Here is a 15,778-nt window from a genome sequence, read left to right as displayed (position 1 = left end):
GCTTTTCCAAGCAGTCAGGAGACTTTACCAAGCTCCCAGAGCGCTGAGAAACAGACTCAAGCCAAGAAAAAGAAGAAAGTGTGTAGGCAAGGATTTTTAAAAAATGAGTAAACAAAAGGAGAGAGAGAGAGAGAGCAAAAGGGAATGCCCTGCCACAGAGGTGGGGTGGGGGTGGTAGGAGGGATGGTGGTAGGAAATGGGCACTGGTGGAGGGATGGGTACTCGATCATTGTATGACTGAAATGCAAGCACAGAAGATTGTAAGTCTGTAACTGGACCTCACGGTGATTCACTAATAAAAATTTTTTTAAAAAATGAGTTAAGAAGTCAAGAAGGCAGAAACTCTTAAAACATGGAAACTGGAAAAGATACAAAAACTGATACACTGGTCTGAGTCTAAAAAAGCAAAACAAAACAAAATCCAAACACCTAAGCTAAATTCAGTGTCTAATCCTAGACTGGAAGTTGCATGAGAAGCCTGCAGGGGAGAATGGGGTCACGCTCAGCAGTTCTCAAGACTTACTTTTGGCGGTACTTGGGGGACCAGGGACTGAACCAGGGCTGGCTGCATGCAAGGCAAGCACCTTACGCCCTGAGTGTCTCTCTGGCCCCTGGATTAGTAATTTTGTCATTTATAAAAAAAAAAAATATCTTTCTTTTATAATATTGTTGGACAACTGGAAAAATACTGAATAAAGATGGCTTATTGTTGCATTATATGAGTAAAAACCAGTATATATGTAATTATATGATTGATAAACATATACTCTTGTATTGATGCTAATTTCCTGATTTGATGAGTATATAGTACTTAGGCAAGTAATTACTTTGTTCTTGGGAAATATACACATGAAGTATTGAGGAGGCACGAATGTTGCAACTTATCCTCAAAACATTTCAGGGAAAATGCATGCATATGTTTTTATTTTTATTTATTTTATTTTGCGTTTTTGGGGGTCACACCCAGCGATGCACAAGGTTACTCCTGGCTCTGCACTCAGGAATCACTCCTGGCAGTGCTTGGGGGACCATATGGGATGCTGGGAATCAAATCTGGGTCGGCCACGTGCAAGGGAAACGCCCTATCTGCTGTGCTATCACTCCAGCTCACGTGTATATGTTTTTAACCAAACGTGGTTAGCTTTTAATAATAATAAGGGGTCTGGATGAGACAGCGATGGAAATTCTTGCTTTTAGTCGAATAACTTTCAGGTAAAAAGCATTATTCCAAGAGGATCTTTTCTCCTCAAATGTTTCAAATCATAATGGGGTCTGAGAGACCCGTGATCAAGAGACTGGGGTAGGGAGTCAGACAATGCTGAGAACATGCTCATCATGCAGAAAGCTGGGTCCGATTCTGAGAATGGTCTCAGTACTGCTGAGCGCACCCCCTGAGCACCAGCAGGTGTGGCCTCCAATTCAAAAGAAAGAAGAAGGAATATCTGGTCCAATGGATTCATGAAAAAAAAAAAAAAAGACATTTCCGAGGTCCAAAAGACTCGAGTTCCAAGAGCTCTCTTTGATGTGGGAAATTTAAACAACGACTCATATAATAAACTAAACAATATTTAAATCAGAACAGTTGTAACAAAAATGCCATATTTTTATTCCTACCCATGACCCTGCACACATATGAATGGGAACTAGCAGTTTCAAATGAGAAATAACTGATTGATTTACACATCTTAAAAATGAAAGGGCCAGAGGTTGGACCAAGGTTAGATTCCTGCACCAAGGTGACTCTTGGTCATTTCTGGGTACAGCTGTGGAGGCCCCAACCACCACTGGGGGCGCCCAGTGGTACCCTACTCTGCAAGTACGTACAGGACCCCAGGGCTCTAGCATCAACCTCCCCAGCCTGTAGGCTCAATATTGCCTGGAGATACTCAGGCCCCCAAAGCACCTCAGGGGAGATGTACACCCCCCCAAAAAGAGCAAGAAGCCCCAAAATGATTTTAAAAAAGGGGGTCAGGGGACTGGAGCGATAGCACTGCGGTAGGGCGTTTGCCTTGCACGCAAGCCAACATGGCCTACACGGGTTCGATTCCCAGCATCCCATATGGTCCCCCGAGCACCGCCAGGAGTAATTCGTGAGTGCATAAGCCAGGAGTAACCCCTGAGCATCACCGGGCATGACCCAAAAAGCAAAAAAAAAAAAAAAAAGGGGGGGGGTTGGGGACTTAGTATGCAAAGATTTTAGTTGGCGGAAATGGACTGAAAGCAGCATTAAAAAATCAGAAATGCATAGAGAGAAAATCAATTTCCAAATACTAAATTTCTAGAAGACAAAAATCATCATCAATTAATGCTGAGCAGAGGTTAGCATACTTTAATTATTCTCAGAGAACAAAATGCACCACTAAAAGATTTATGAACACAGTATGATCAACTCCACAGTGTCTATTTTAGGCGAACAGAATACATTTTTATAGCAAATGATTTCTTCCAGGGTTTAGAACGAGTGACATTGCAATAAACACATGTATATATCAAAATATCAGCAATAATAACTTTAACACAAGAGTAAGGAACAGCACCAAGTTATTTCTCAGTGCTTATAAAAATAGCACAGAGAGTAAACACAATTTGCTCTTTGACTACGAGACAAGGTCATTTTCTTGAGTATGTAAGTAATCATCTTCTGAGAGCTAGAAATAAGGTTAACCCCTCAACTTATCGGCGGAGTGTTAGGTTATGAAACCATACCATTAAAGGAAGCTTGCCACTAAAAGCTGGTACAACAGCACATGAATAAGCAGGAAAGACGGGGCAGAAGGCAATCACTGCATTCAGATGTTCAGCAGAAAAAATAATGAAAATAAATACTGAGACTGGGATTTGTGATTAAATCCTAAATTTTGTTAGAAATTCAAAAATAAGAAAATATCATTTTCCCACCTGTCAAAATAATTACCATTTCCCGCTAGAAGCATCTAAGGATCCATAAGTGGGGGAACTAGCAACTGTCTGCAGGGACCTAGCGGGCATTATTGGTATTCTGGAGGCCGCATATCACGACGACAACTTGACAAAGCCTTGACACGAAAAGTACTTATATTTGCTGCCAATCAGTCACTCGGTGACATGTCAAGTGCACATCCTTTCAGGGACAGCTTCCATCAACATTAGCACTCAAAGTGTAGTGTACAGTGTCACTGCTTCGGAAAGGAGAGGAAAAATCAAATGGGAGAGGTGGCAGGGGAGGCAACAAGGCGTTCCTCTGTGCTAGGAGGCGGCACTCCAACGGGAAGCGGATAAAAATCACTGAGTGAATTGGAAAACCTGCTCGGTCGGTTTGCAGAGATTTCTTTGGGCGGGGGGGGGGGGGGGGGGGGGCAGGAAATATCCTCTTGCCCTACGTCCGAATATCTGAAGCATGGGAAAGGCTGGCATTCTGCAGAGAGTCATTCTGCAATGCATCTCAAATCTCTGGGTCTATGTGGTAAGTCAAGATCATTGTTAATTTGGTTTTGCTTCAGGGCCAGCCACCTGGTGATGATCAGAGGTTACTCTTGGCTCTGCACCCAGGAATTATTCCTAGCAGTGCTCGGGGGACCACAAGGGATGCCATGGACCAATCCCGGTCGACCGCATGTAAGGCAAGTGCCCTGCCCATTGTACTATCTCCAGCCCCTCACTGTTACTCTGGGAAGGGAGTGATGCCTGCATGTGTTTGAAGACACGAAAAGAATGTGGAACAATGAGCTTGAGGTCTCAGTCAAGCAGCCTGTGGTTCAAACTATTACTCATGGGCTTACAACCACTCTGGGCAAGTTATTTAACTTTCTACAATATGCAAATGTATAAAATATGTTCAAATAATCTACACAGCTTTACAGAATTCCTATACTCATGAGAGGATATAGCACTTGTATGAAAAGCACCTTTCGGGGACTCGTGCAAAAAAACCTACAAAATATACCTAGTTCCTCCTTTCTCCTGGTTCTGATACTTCTGACTTAGCAATAGCACCAAGATGCTTCCTTGGCCTCAGCTGAGAGAGCCCCCGGAAAGACTGTTTATTGTTCATCAGAAAGCTAGGAGACTGGTCAAGGATGCTGAGATCCCACTCAGGCTGTAAGAACTCTGATTGCATAAACCTGATTGGTCTAATCCTTCCACCAATGCTTGGTAGCTGCAACAGGAGACTGTGTTTGTAGCCTATTAAAAAATCTCATAAAAATATACTATGGGGGACTGGGGAGATAGAGGATATGCTTGATTTATGCATGCACTGAGTTATCTCTGGCGCGACATTCCCCCCTGCCCCCCACCCCGTTCCCCTAATTATCCTGGGCAGCCTGGTGAGCTCTTAACAGTGCATGGAGTGGCCCCTGAAATGCCCCCAGCTGCCATCAGGTAATACTGGGCCTGAGAACCCCATGGTCTGGCCTGCACTGCCAGACTAAGTATTGCTGGGAATGGGCGTGTGGATCCTGAGGATCAGAGGGGGTGACACTGAAAATAAAAAATAGATGTATATATGCAAGCATGTGCTTTTTGTATTTACTCACACACACACACACACACACACACACACACTTTGGAGGCATTATACATGCTTAAGCCTCAGTACGTCTCACAAGAAGTAGCAGATGAAGAGCAAAATTATCAAAAGTAGCTCTTCTACTCTGGCCATAGGCAGTTTCCATTATTATGACCTGATGAGCCAGAAAAGCTGGAGAATTTGGGCACATTTAGAAAAGCCAAAGTCTGATTTAAATTGCCTTTCACTAAAATAATTCTTGAAAACATTTTTCCTCAATAGGCCAGCCCCGTCTGTGAGCTGGAGTGGGGTGTGTGTGTGTGTGTGTGTGTGTGTGTGTGTGTGTGTGTGTGTGTGTGTGTGTGTTTGGTGACTCCATTCACATCCAGGATGCCTGCGTGGGGGAATGAAGAGTACATGGCCTTGTGTGGGTGCCCTTCAGGGGAGGGAGCAAAGATTGATGAAGTCCCCGAAAAACATGCTTCTCCTCTGAAGGTGGCCAATTTCTATTTTAGCCAAGTTCAATAGATAATGGAGTATCTAGTTTTTTTTTTCTTTTTCAATTGGCATCCCTGCCTTTTTTTTTTGCCCTTTATTATACGTGTTATTAAACTTAAGAGCCAAGAACTGCCAAAAGCCACAAAGCATCCATTCCCCCTGAGATTAAAGGAGGAAATGAAACATTTTTATTTTCATCTAAAATTGTGATTTAAGGACTCAAATTTCATACTGAACTAATCTACCTAAACATGTAGATTAGAAGCGATTTAGCAGCAACAGCATCAGAAAAGAAAGTTCTCATCGCCCTGGGTAGTTCACACTAATAATTAGAAGGAAAAAAGGAAAGCTGTGAATTACAATGAACTAAGACTAAATAAGTGTCCATGTTGGATGAAAGGATGTGAGTTGTCAGTTTGATGTATAATGAACGCGAAAATCAGCCATTTAATTAAATGGTACATGGTATAATCACTTTGTTCTGCATTAAACTATTTAAGCCATCAGAGTACCTTTAGTTTAGCAATTGTTTACTATTATACCACCCCATGACTTTGCTTAGACACTGTTTAGCCTACATTATTCCAAGTTTGGAACCTGGGGCCCATGCTAGGTTAGTTGATATATTTCATTGGTTCACTAGTGAATATAGAAAATGGGGAAACTGTTTTTGATCACAAATGAAATAAATTCTGAGATGTAGCTGATGAAAAATTAAGAGCGAAGACATAAAGGGCTGCACAAAGCAGGCATCTCCCTGGCCCCAGACAGTTCTATTTTAATGTAATAATTTAATAATATCAACAACAAATATATAAGTATTTTCGAATCATAGGTCCTAACTAAAAAATGCTCAAAAGAACTTTGAATAACTTGGAATCATTCCTGGACAATATGAGAACTGCATGGTCCCTGAAAGTAAAAGCAGGCCTGCTCAGAGGACCCATATGCTGGAAGGATGTCACATGACTATGTGGCAATTATGGGCCAGTCAACAAAAAGAACAAAGGACAGAAACTATAAGACAGTTGTAAAACCCCCAAAAGTCAATAGGAACTGAAGGAATTAAAAAAAAAATCACTCCGAGGAAATACGGGAATAGGGTCACTAGAAAGATGAAATGATCTAAATTCCAGGAGGCTCATACACTCACCGCTACTGCAATTCTTCCCAGGACATGCTCCGGAATTTTTCTATATACATCCAAAGATCCCCCTGTAGAAACAGACACGCTGTATTATGTATTCAAACTCCTCTGTACTATGGATTCAAACGACTGAATCAGTGCACTGGGTTCCTCTCTCAGGTATTCAATATGCTAATATATTTTTTCCTCCTCAATCATGCATGTGGTTTATAATTCAAATAGGTTTTTAGTCCGATTTTTTTTTATGATCTAACTGTACTTTCAGGTGAAACATAACTAGGTATTTCCCTTTTATTTCCCAGTGTACAGTCACATGCATGTACAAACTGTAGAAAAACAAGTTAAACGCAGGCTAAAAGGTATGCACTTGGTATAATCCTAAATACGTGCATTTAGTGTAACCCTAAATATACAAATATTAAATATGTATTTAATGCAACTCCAAATAGGGTGAATTAAATGTAATCCTAAATTGTGTGCAAATGTGACTGTCTTACACCATACAATAATTTTCTTGATTATAAACCAGGACTCCCTCTTAGAACTTTTGCAGTAACCAAATAAAAAAACAACAAATATAAGATACAAACTACACATGAAAACTAATCCTGTAAAATAGCAATGCTGACATCTCAGGAATTGGAAGTTATGCTTCAAGATACGGTAATCAACCAAGAAAAGTCAGACGTATAATCTAAAAATCTCAAAACGTTCTTAAAGAAATTATCTATAGAGTTACTTTGAAAAATCACTTTGTGAGTTAAAGAAGAGGAACAATCTTTTATACCGTCACAGTTTTTCCTTACACAACCTCTACTTACCTCCTCCACCTCCTCTACACTCAGATTTGGCAGTCTGAGAAAACCTGAACTGTTCGGGTATGAACGTAACAAGGCTGGGCCACATCTATTTTTGTTCAACGATCAGCCTGGACAGTATCTCAACTAGTAGATAGTAGATGCTCAATAAACAGATATTAAATTATTACATAAATGAATGAGAAATTGTCGTGGATTTCACGCAGTAGCAACAGTCAGAAGTCACCGTGACATGCTGCAATAGTGCCACTAAAATAACTGCAGAACTTTGCTGGTGACTATTTTGAAGGAATCAAAAGTATAAAAAGAAGTGTACGCTTGTGAAATTTTATAAGTGGTTTAAAAATTTCAGGAAACTAAACAGAAAATTACTATTCACCATATAGGAGCAATTTGAACCACACATAATAAGCTTTCAGTAAAACAGGTATACAGTCATTCTGATTTATAGAAATTATTTCTGTTTATATCAGAGGTTAACATTCCTATGTATGACTTTACTACTGGATGATTTGTAAGTATTCGTCACATGATATTAATACAGAACAAGTCATTCTTTTGAAATGTAGTCAAGTCTATTTTATAAATATGATTATTTTATGTCAAGCTTTCTTATGCTGAACATAGGTATTTTCCCCATATGTATATACATATTTGTAGAAATGGCTTTTCCAAATACTACTTTGTATTTACCCTGCTTAAAGCAGGAAAACGTCACTTCTTTAAGGCAACTTCCACTTCTATCTTCCCTTTCTGACAAGATGCTGGTAAACCACAGTGCAACTCGTGCAACTCACTCTTCTACTTTGTCCCTGAGTGCTACCAGGAAGATGAGAAAAAAAAAAAAGATCCTTACTTACTAAAATGGCATTTTTATTATAGATGCAATAAAATTGAAAATATGGTAAAAAAAAAACATTTTATGTTCTCATTGATCTTTCAGACGAATTGCCAGCTGCAAGAACAAACATACTCAAGAATATCAAGCTTCACCTGCTGGTATTTGGAATACTGAAAAATGAAGTTTTATAGTCAGTCCTTAACGGAAGTGAATCGCTTGCCTGGTTCAAAACCAGAAGGTGCAAATGCATTCAGATATACAGTAAGAAGTCCTCAGAGGAGATTTGTTTTTACATGGGATATAAATCAGGGCCTAATTAGCTAAATGGACAATAGTTTCAATGAGCTTAAATAAAAAGCCAAAGATTATGATGCGACCATTATCAGCAGCACAAGCCAAAAGAGAATACTCCCGGAGAGAGTCCACTGGGTCAGAGAATCTCCACCTCACATCGTCATGTCCTGATGTCCTGTGCCATCCTTGCTGGCTCTGTGTCACCACAAATTCACTCTGTCCTTGAAACACTCACTAGAGATAACTACTGGAGAGAATCAGGCAGATCCACTCAAAATCAAGAATCTGTATTAAGTTTGTTGAGTTTTAAGAAACTGGGGCAAAATGGCAAAGGATTTTGGTTTGATTTTCAGCTTTGCTATCATTTCCATTCTACCAGCTTCCCAAAAGATAGTTACTAGACTTATAAATAATCAACTCTTAATGCTAATATTTATAAGATAAGATTTATAAGGGCTGGAGCGATAGAACAGCGGTAGGGCGTTCGCCTTACAAGCGGCCAATATGGCCGACCCGAGTTCGATTCCTCCGCCCCTCTCGGAGAGCCCGGCAAGCTACCGAGAGTATTCGATATGCCAGACACAGTAACAACAAAGTCTCCAATGGAGACGTTACTGGGCCCGCTCGAGCAAATCGACGATCAACAGGAGGGCCTTTACTTTTACCTATAAGATATTATGAAATATGTTAAGATCAGTGCAACAACCTTATCTGACAGACAGAGAAACTGAGTCCCAGGGAGATGAGTGCATTAGCCAAAGTGATAAATCTGACTGAAGGGTCTGAAAACTGGAACCTCTGAATTATTTGAATGGCAAAGATTTAAAATATTTCCTCATAATATCACACATCTTGAGAGTCATATGTAAACATTTTATAGCATATGTCTGTTTTACCAATACTGCAATGCGATGTCACTCACACATAACACTCGAGGGATACTGTAGTCTTTGCCACCTGTTAAAAGCATTTAGAAAACCATTTGTCTATGATTTGAACTTCTTTTGCTCATGATTTTGAGGTCATTCATTTGCTGTATAGTTTCTTCCTGATATCCCAAGGTCTCAGATCATCTTTAGGTCAGTCATTTTGTTTGGTTGTTTTCTATTTTGGGGGCCATTCCCGGTGGTGCTCAGGACTTACTTCTAGCTTTGCACTCAGGGATCACTCTTGGTGGCCTTCAGGGGAGCACGTGGGACCCGCCAGCCTCATGCAAAGCAAGCGCCTTTCCCACTTTACTATCGTTCCAACCCCTAGGCCAATTATTTTATTGCAAGCCACTAGCCACTAGAGGTATCAGAAGGAAGAGCGCTGATCTGGAAAATTTCTCCACTGCCTAATAACTAAATGTTTCTACTGGTGAATCAGGGCTATAACTTTCATGTAAGTAAATAAAAAGAACTTGGTATTTCCCACTTGACACCAACCCCTCTAACTAGCAGGAAGTGTCTTTGCTATTTTCTCTCTTTCTAAGTACTTTACCTCATACCACCCTCTCCCAAACTAAAAAGAAGGAAAAAATACCTGACAGGGCAAGGTCTATATTTAGACTCCTAATACAGGCTAAAACATAAGGCAGCATTTTACAGAAGATAAATATAAATACGTAGTAAATGAATAAGCCATATTACTGATATATTCATCCAGTATTTTCTTTCCCTTGACCAGGATAATTATTGAAACTGATAAACTGTAAGTGGAATCATAACTGAAATTTTCAGAAGCGCTCTTAGTTTTGCTAAAACCAGAGTCCTTTCTTTGTAACATGGGTTTTTGTTTTTCAGTTTTTGGCCCACACCCAGTGATGCTCAGGGGTCACTCCTGGTTCTGCACTCAGGAATCACTCCTGGTGGGCTCGGGGAACCATATGGGATGCCAGGTATCAAACCTGGGTTGGCTGCATGCAAGGGAAGTACTATTACTTGCTGTAAGATTGCTCAAGCCCCCTGTAACACTTTCTGAGAGATGTCTTATTCTCATGTTGGTGATGCATTTACATTTGTATGCTGAAAGGTCTGAGTGTTTCTGGGTGGATTCAGCTTAACTCAGTGAGAAGGCATATTGCACCACTCTCTCAGAAATCTCGTGACATATTAAAAAAATTCAGACAAAACCCACACACCTTATCAAAACTTCGAAGACCTACACAGTCTAGTTCTGCTGACTTCCCTTCCCTGCTTGCTGTCCAAATCCTGGTCATCCCCTCATCCCTCATCACCCTCCATGTAGAGGGGTCTGATCATACTAAGCTTGCCCCCACTTCGAGCACTTACAAGCCCACTGATGTCAGTTCCCGCTAAAATAAAACTTCCATGAAAGGCAGCTCTGATTAGCCCATCAACTGCCTCCTCTGTGAGCCAGTTTCTTTTGTTCTAATAGGTCTTCTCTTCTGCTCTTCTCTTCGTCTCTCAGAAAATATACAGTGTGTTTCTTATCTGTCTTTCTTTCTAGAATTTTAGTCCTAAGATGACAGGAACTAGTAAGTATTGTTCATTTTTCATTCCTGGTTTAGAACATTGTCTGAGTGAACGTTCTCAATAAATAGTGGGAAGTAAGTAACTAATATCTGATTAAAATACATAATGATGGGCCAAAAGGACAATACAGGGTAAGAAGCTTGCCTTGCCTAAGATCTGTCCAAGCACAGAGACTAAATAAAGAAACTATGGTATACAATGTATATATAAATACATTGCCTTGGGGCCACACCTGGCTATGCTCAGGGAAGATTCCTGGCTCTGTGCTCAGGAAACACTCCTGGCTCAGGGAGCCATATACAGTGTTCGGGATTGAACCCCAGGAAATGTTGAACAAATACACACATTATGTAAGCATATATATGTGTATATATATGTCTATATATAATGATATATAATCTACATAAAGGAATAGTCCTGGGGTTGGGAGGAAGCTGTCAAACAGGTTTAACCGTAATGAAAGCAGGGAGAAAAGAAAAGACAGACGATACTATGTAGTTTGGGGCCCGTGTAATTTTTAAAAACTTAAATCCTCAATTGTACTTTTTCACCACATTCTAAGACACTGTCACCTTATATGTCTGAATGTATTATCTTAGCCTGACAAAATTCTAGACTCTAGGCTTTTCACCCATGTGCCTACTTTCTGTTTTGCTCAGAAAGGTGTCTGACTGTTGCTAACTCCTTGCCCACGGAGGAAGCCCATGACTGTGCATTCAGAGCAGTGTCAGGCTATAGCTGTGGTCTGGGCCCATGGAATTTGCAGATCTATTTTGCCTTATCCCATAGAGACACAAGATCTGAGAGTGGTGACTGGTAGTGCCCACTCCACCGAGTGGACAGAAGATGCCATTTTTAGAGGAAATGATCATAACAGGGAAACTGAGACAGAAAGCAGGTGCCAGAAACTAAAAGGCGAGAGCAACAAGTGAATGGCTGCTAACGGCAGAAGGTTTGCTTCTCAGGAGATAAAAATGTACTTAAATCAGTGATGCTTGTGTGCAAACTCACTGATACATTAAAAGCCACTGAATTATATACATAAAAAGGGTTAATCTTATGGTATCGACTATTTCATCTTGATGATATTTATTTAGGTCTCTTAAATTATTTGGCAGTTTCTGGCAGTGTGGTTGGTGGTCGTTCCATGCCAAGGCCCCAAGACACTGCTCCGGTCCTGAGATGCCAAAGATTACCTGGGCCACCCCAGAAGTGTGCTGGGTCACAGACCCAGCAGTGCTCAATGCTTGGGGACTCTGGGCTGATGCTCAGGGACCATGTGCCACCAGGGAAATGAGCCAGGGGTGGCCGTCTGAAGGCATGATCCTTAATTCCTGTACTTGCTCTCTGGCCCCTGAAATATTTTAGGACTTCCAAAGAGAATTATGAAAAGTCACATAATAATAACACAAAAGTGGATCCTTAATATAATTTTCTTAGTCCCCTTGAAAAGTAATTGTCATGTTACTCATATGGTTGTTAAAAGTTTTAATTTTTTTTTTTTTTTTGCTTTTCGAGTCACACCCAGTGATGCTCAGGTGTTACTCCTGGCTCATGCACTCAGGAATTACTTCTGGTGGTGCTCAGGACCATATGTGATGCTGGGAATCAAACCTGGGTCGGCCACAGGCAAGGCAAATGCCTTACCCTCTGTGCTATTGCTCCAGCCCCAAGAGTTTTAATTCTTGATATCTGCCATAACTAATTTAGAACACAGTACACATTGTATACCTTATATCATCATTGTTGGTCATTAAAAAATTTTGCAGAATATGGATTAATTGCATAGTTATATGCTGGATCCTTCAAAATGAAACTATGTATATTAAAAATATTGTGTTTTAATGCACTAATTACTGAAAAAATGAATAAATAAAAATTTAAAGACTGTTTTGATTTAAAATGGGTAAATAATAATAATGATGATATCATTTCACAGATAGTGTACCAAGGAATCTACATTTGTTGTAAAATTAAGATCAAGAAAAGCTGCCAAAATAGAAATGGAGAAAAAAACAAAGGGAAGAAACAGTTCGGTCAGAGGGATAGAAAGCACACCCCGACCTAACAGCTGTGTTGGAAAACAATTTCCAATGTTGCAATTAAGAACTGATTTCTTTCTAAAAGACACAGGACATTGGGTTAATAGTTTTCTTTAAAAGAAAATCTGTTTTGGCTATTGAAACATTAAAAGAGCAGAACATCTGTTTTGCTTCTAAAGACAGATTGTAGACAGAATCAAATATCAAACCACTGATGAGACTAGCATTTAATCTGTCCTATTTAAATTTTCAACAAAAGTAAATAAAATTATATTTTTAAAACTACACATTAACTGTAACTACTTAACACTGAAATCCAAATGCTAGTTCCAAAATGCTTTATCAAATAAAGAAAATAATTATTAGTTTATTTCAATTACTCTAATTCTATTTGGCATCAAAACCAGATTTTGAAGCACTATATACCCTCAAGTAATTTTTAAAGTATTATAAAAGGGCAAACTCACCATCCATGAATTCCGTACATATTGAAATTCTGTTTTCTACAAAAAATGCACCATAAAACCCTATGATATATGATGAATCACACTGTAACAAAAATAGGACAAAAGTAGTTAAAAATCTGCAGGTCAGTTACACAGGCATGCTTTAGAAAGAAAAAGACCAAGAAAAATTACCTTATAAAGAATTTCCAATTCAGACATAATTTGCTTCTGAAGTTCCAGTGTAATATCTAGGAGTATGACCTGCGTATCGAAAGGAATCAACAGTCACGTATTCATGCAATTTTAAATAGAGTCAGCTTGATTATGAAATTAATACACTAGAAACTATGGTGGCTTTAAAAAAAAACCTACTTCCCCCTTTTCTCCTCCCTGCCATTTATAATTCCAGAAATACAAACAGTCTCCACATCCCTCTGACCCTCTGTATTGGGGGAGGTGGTACAGAAGTGATTGATGGGACCAAGGAAACAGCCAGGTCTCAGAGGTCACTATTAATGGCCTTAAAATCAGTTAAGGTATAACACCCTTAATTTATACACCCTATTTGGCCACAGTGGTTATTTTCCAAAGAAGAAGACAGAAATAACCCTGAAACGATTAAAAAAAAAAAGAATCGGAATTCAGATATTATGTGATAAGCAGAGAGGATGAAGACTAAGAGTGCTATCTAAGGGTTTTGTTATAAAACAGAAAAAGATTTTTTAAAAATCTTTTAAAAATGGAGTCATGATTCTTTGCTAGTACTGTCATAAAACGCTAGAGCTTCAAAGTACCTATGAAAAAAACAGGCTTTGAGGGGGTTGGTGCTCAGGACTGACTCCTGGCTCTGAGCTCAAGGATCATTCCTGGAGGGCTTGGGTGATGCCGGGGTTCAAGAGGATACAAGGCAAGAGCCCTACTTGCTGCACTATGATTCCAACGCCAGGTACCTCTGAAATTTTTTCATCCAATCCTCATTTTCAGGGATTTTTAAGAATGAAAATCATCAACTGCTCAAGTTTTACTTTACTCCTAAACACACATTTTATACTATTGACATCCAGGAGCGATAGCACAGCGGTAGGGCATTTGCCTTGCACGCAGCCAACATGGCCGACCCGAGTTCGATTCCTCCGCCCCTCTCGGAGAGCCCCGCAAGCTACCGAGAGTATTCGATATGCCAGACACAGTAACAACAAAGTCTCCAATGGAGACGTTACTGGGCCCGCTCGAGCAAATCAATGATCAACAGGAGGACAGTGACAGGACAGCGACAGTGATATCCAGGTGCAGGGGAGGTAGGAGGGAAAAGGCACACCCATTTTCTACTGAGTTTGCTTTAGGGCCATTGAGAAAGTTTTTCACAAAAATTATACACTTTAGCAAGTATAATATGAGACATTTAAATATTTCTTCCAATAATCATTTCCCAAGAATATCCACTTACATTTCTGTATCTTTATGAAACTTAGCAACAAAATTAATTTATCCAGTGTCCTTCCAATTCTAGACCATAAAATATTCGAACTATTAACACCCCTACTCAGATACCAAGTACCAGGATTCTAATCTTCAACTACTCCTCCACTAAAAGGAAGTTATTATCTGCCTTAGAACAGTGCTTCTCAACCGGAGCCTTTCACCGTAGCTTACCTTAAACTTATTCACTTAAAATTAAATTAGAACACTTTAAACTCCAGAATAAGATAACTCTCTGGGGCTGGGCCCACATCTTACTAGTGAGAAAAAAAACAAAACCGAAACAATTCTCCACTTGATTTCTCACAGGAAGGTTGAGAATCACTTTTCTGAAGTTGCTATTTTACCAACTTGATTTATTCCGTGTTAGACTGGACCCCTGAAAGGTCCTGCACCTCTGTCCCCCCCCCCCCCCCCACAATTAGAAAAGACATGATGGATGCCACTTAGCAAGTCAACACCTTGGAATCAGTCTCCCACGACTGACCAAAATACATTCTCTTGATCATCCCCCAGCACTACACTAAGATTTGCACGACTGTCCAGGAATTTGTCCTCTGTCTAGTTCTAGGTGGTGAGTCAGCTCCTCTGCCTACGATTCCCCACCGCAAACCTGAACCCCAGGGAAATCTGTTGTTCCTGCTGCTCCTGTACACCCCATGTCCACGGTCCCCCCTCTAAATAAAAAAGCTGCTTGGAGATGGAAAGGAAATGGACCAATCTACTTCAAAAACAGAATTTAAAACCAGAGGATATAAACACCATAATAAATAAAAGTGCCACAGTGACCTAAAATGTAGCGAGTGATTCCATAGTGTAGAACCAATTCACTTACAATGAATAAATCTTGATCACTCCTGGGTTTTTGTTAAACTCCAGAAGAGTAGAGAGTTCCTAATGGCAGGAAAGTGAGTCATTTCTGAGAACTTGAGAGGGAAAGTAAAAATCTCCCTGAAAACAAGTCGATCGAAATTTTCTTCTCTTTCCTGAGAAACTTGGCACTCTAGGTGGAAGGTTAATTTCCCTTCCCCTGGGCACGCCTGTGAGTGAGCTTGAAAAGGGCTTTAAACAAAAAATAAACAAAAAGCAAGTTCCATTCCTTACTTGAAAGCAACAGGGAAAAGTGTGGCCAACAGTAATTTTCTGTTTCAAGTGCAAGGTAAGGATGTGCTCCCCGAGACTCCATCTAGTATTTATTTGTTTCCCTGGGAGGGAGACAGTGTGCAAACCAGAGAGAATTTGACCGTGAA

At 40.0% G+C, this 15,778-nt stretch overlaps 1 protein-coding gene across 2 annotated transcripts in view; it reads right to left on the bottom strand.

Annotated features, from left to right (window-relative positions):
* MAP2K5 (mitogen-activated protein kinase kinase 5) overlaps nucleotides 1-15,778 on the bottom strand; it is a 272,784-nt gene that overhangs the window by 148,097 nt on the left and 108,909 nt on the right. Inside the window, exons 10-12 of one of the 2 annotated variants that reach the window (XM_056127637.1) lie at nucleotides 13,242-13,310; nucleotides 13,071-13,152; nucleotides 6,138-6,199 (exon numbers count right to left, since the gene is read on the bottom strand). In XM_056127637.1, the coding sequence (XP_055983612.1) occupies nucleotides 6,138-6,199; nucleotides 13,071-13,152; nucleotides 13,242-13,310 (213 nt within the window). The remainder of the gene's footprint in view (nucleotides 1-6,137; nucleotides 6,200-13,070; nucleotides 13,153-13,241; nucleotides 13,311-15,778) is intronic. The other variant, XM_056127638.1, reaches the window with a different exon arrangement.

This window comes from Sorex fumeus, unplaced genomic scaffold (assembly GCF_029834395.1).
Source record: "Sorex fumeus unplaced genomic scaffold, SorFum_2.1 ptg000063l, whole genome shotgun sequence".
Taxonomy (NCBI): domain Eukaryota; kingdom Metazoa; phylum Chordata; class Mammalia; order Eulipotyphla; family Soricidae; genus Sorex; species Sorex fumeus.
This window is presented reverse-complemented; position numbering and strand designations above follow the sequence as displayed.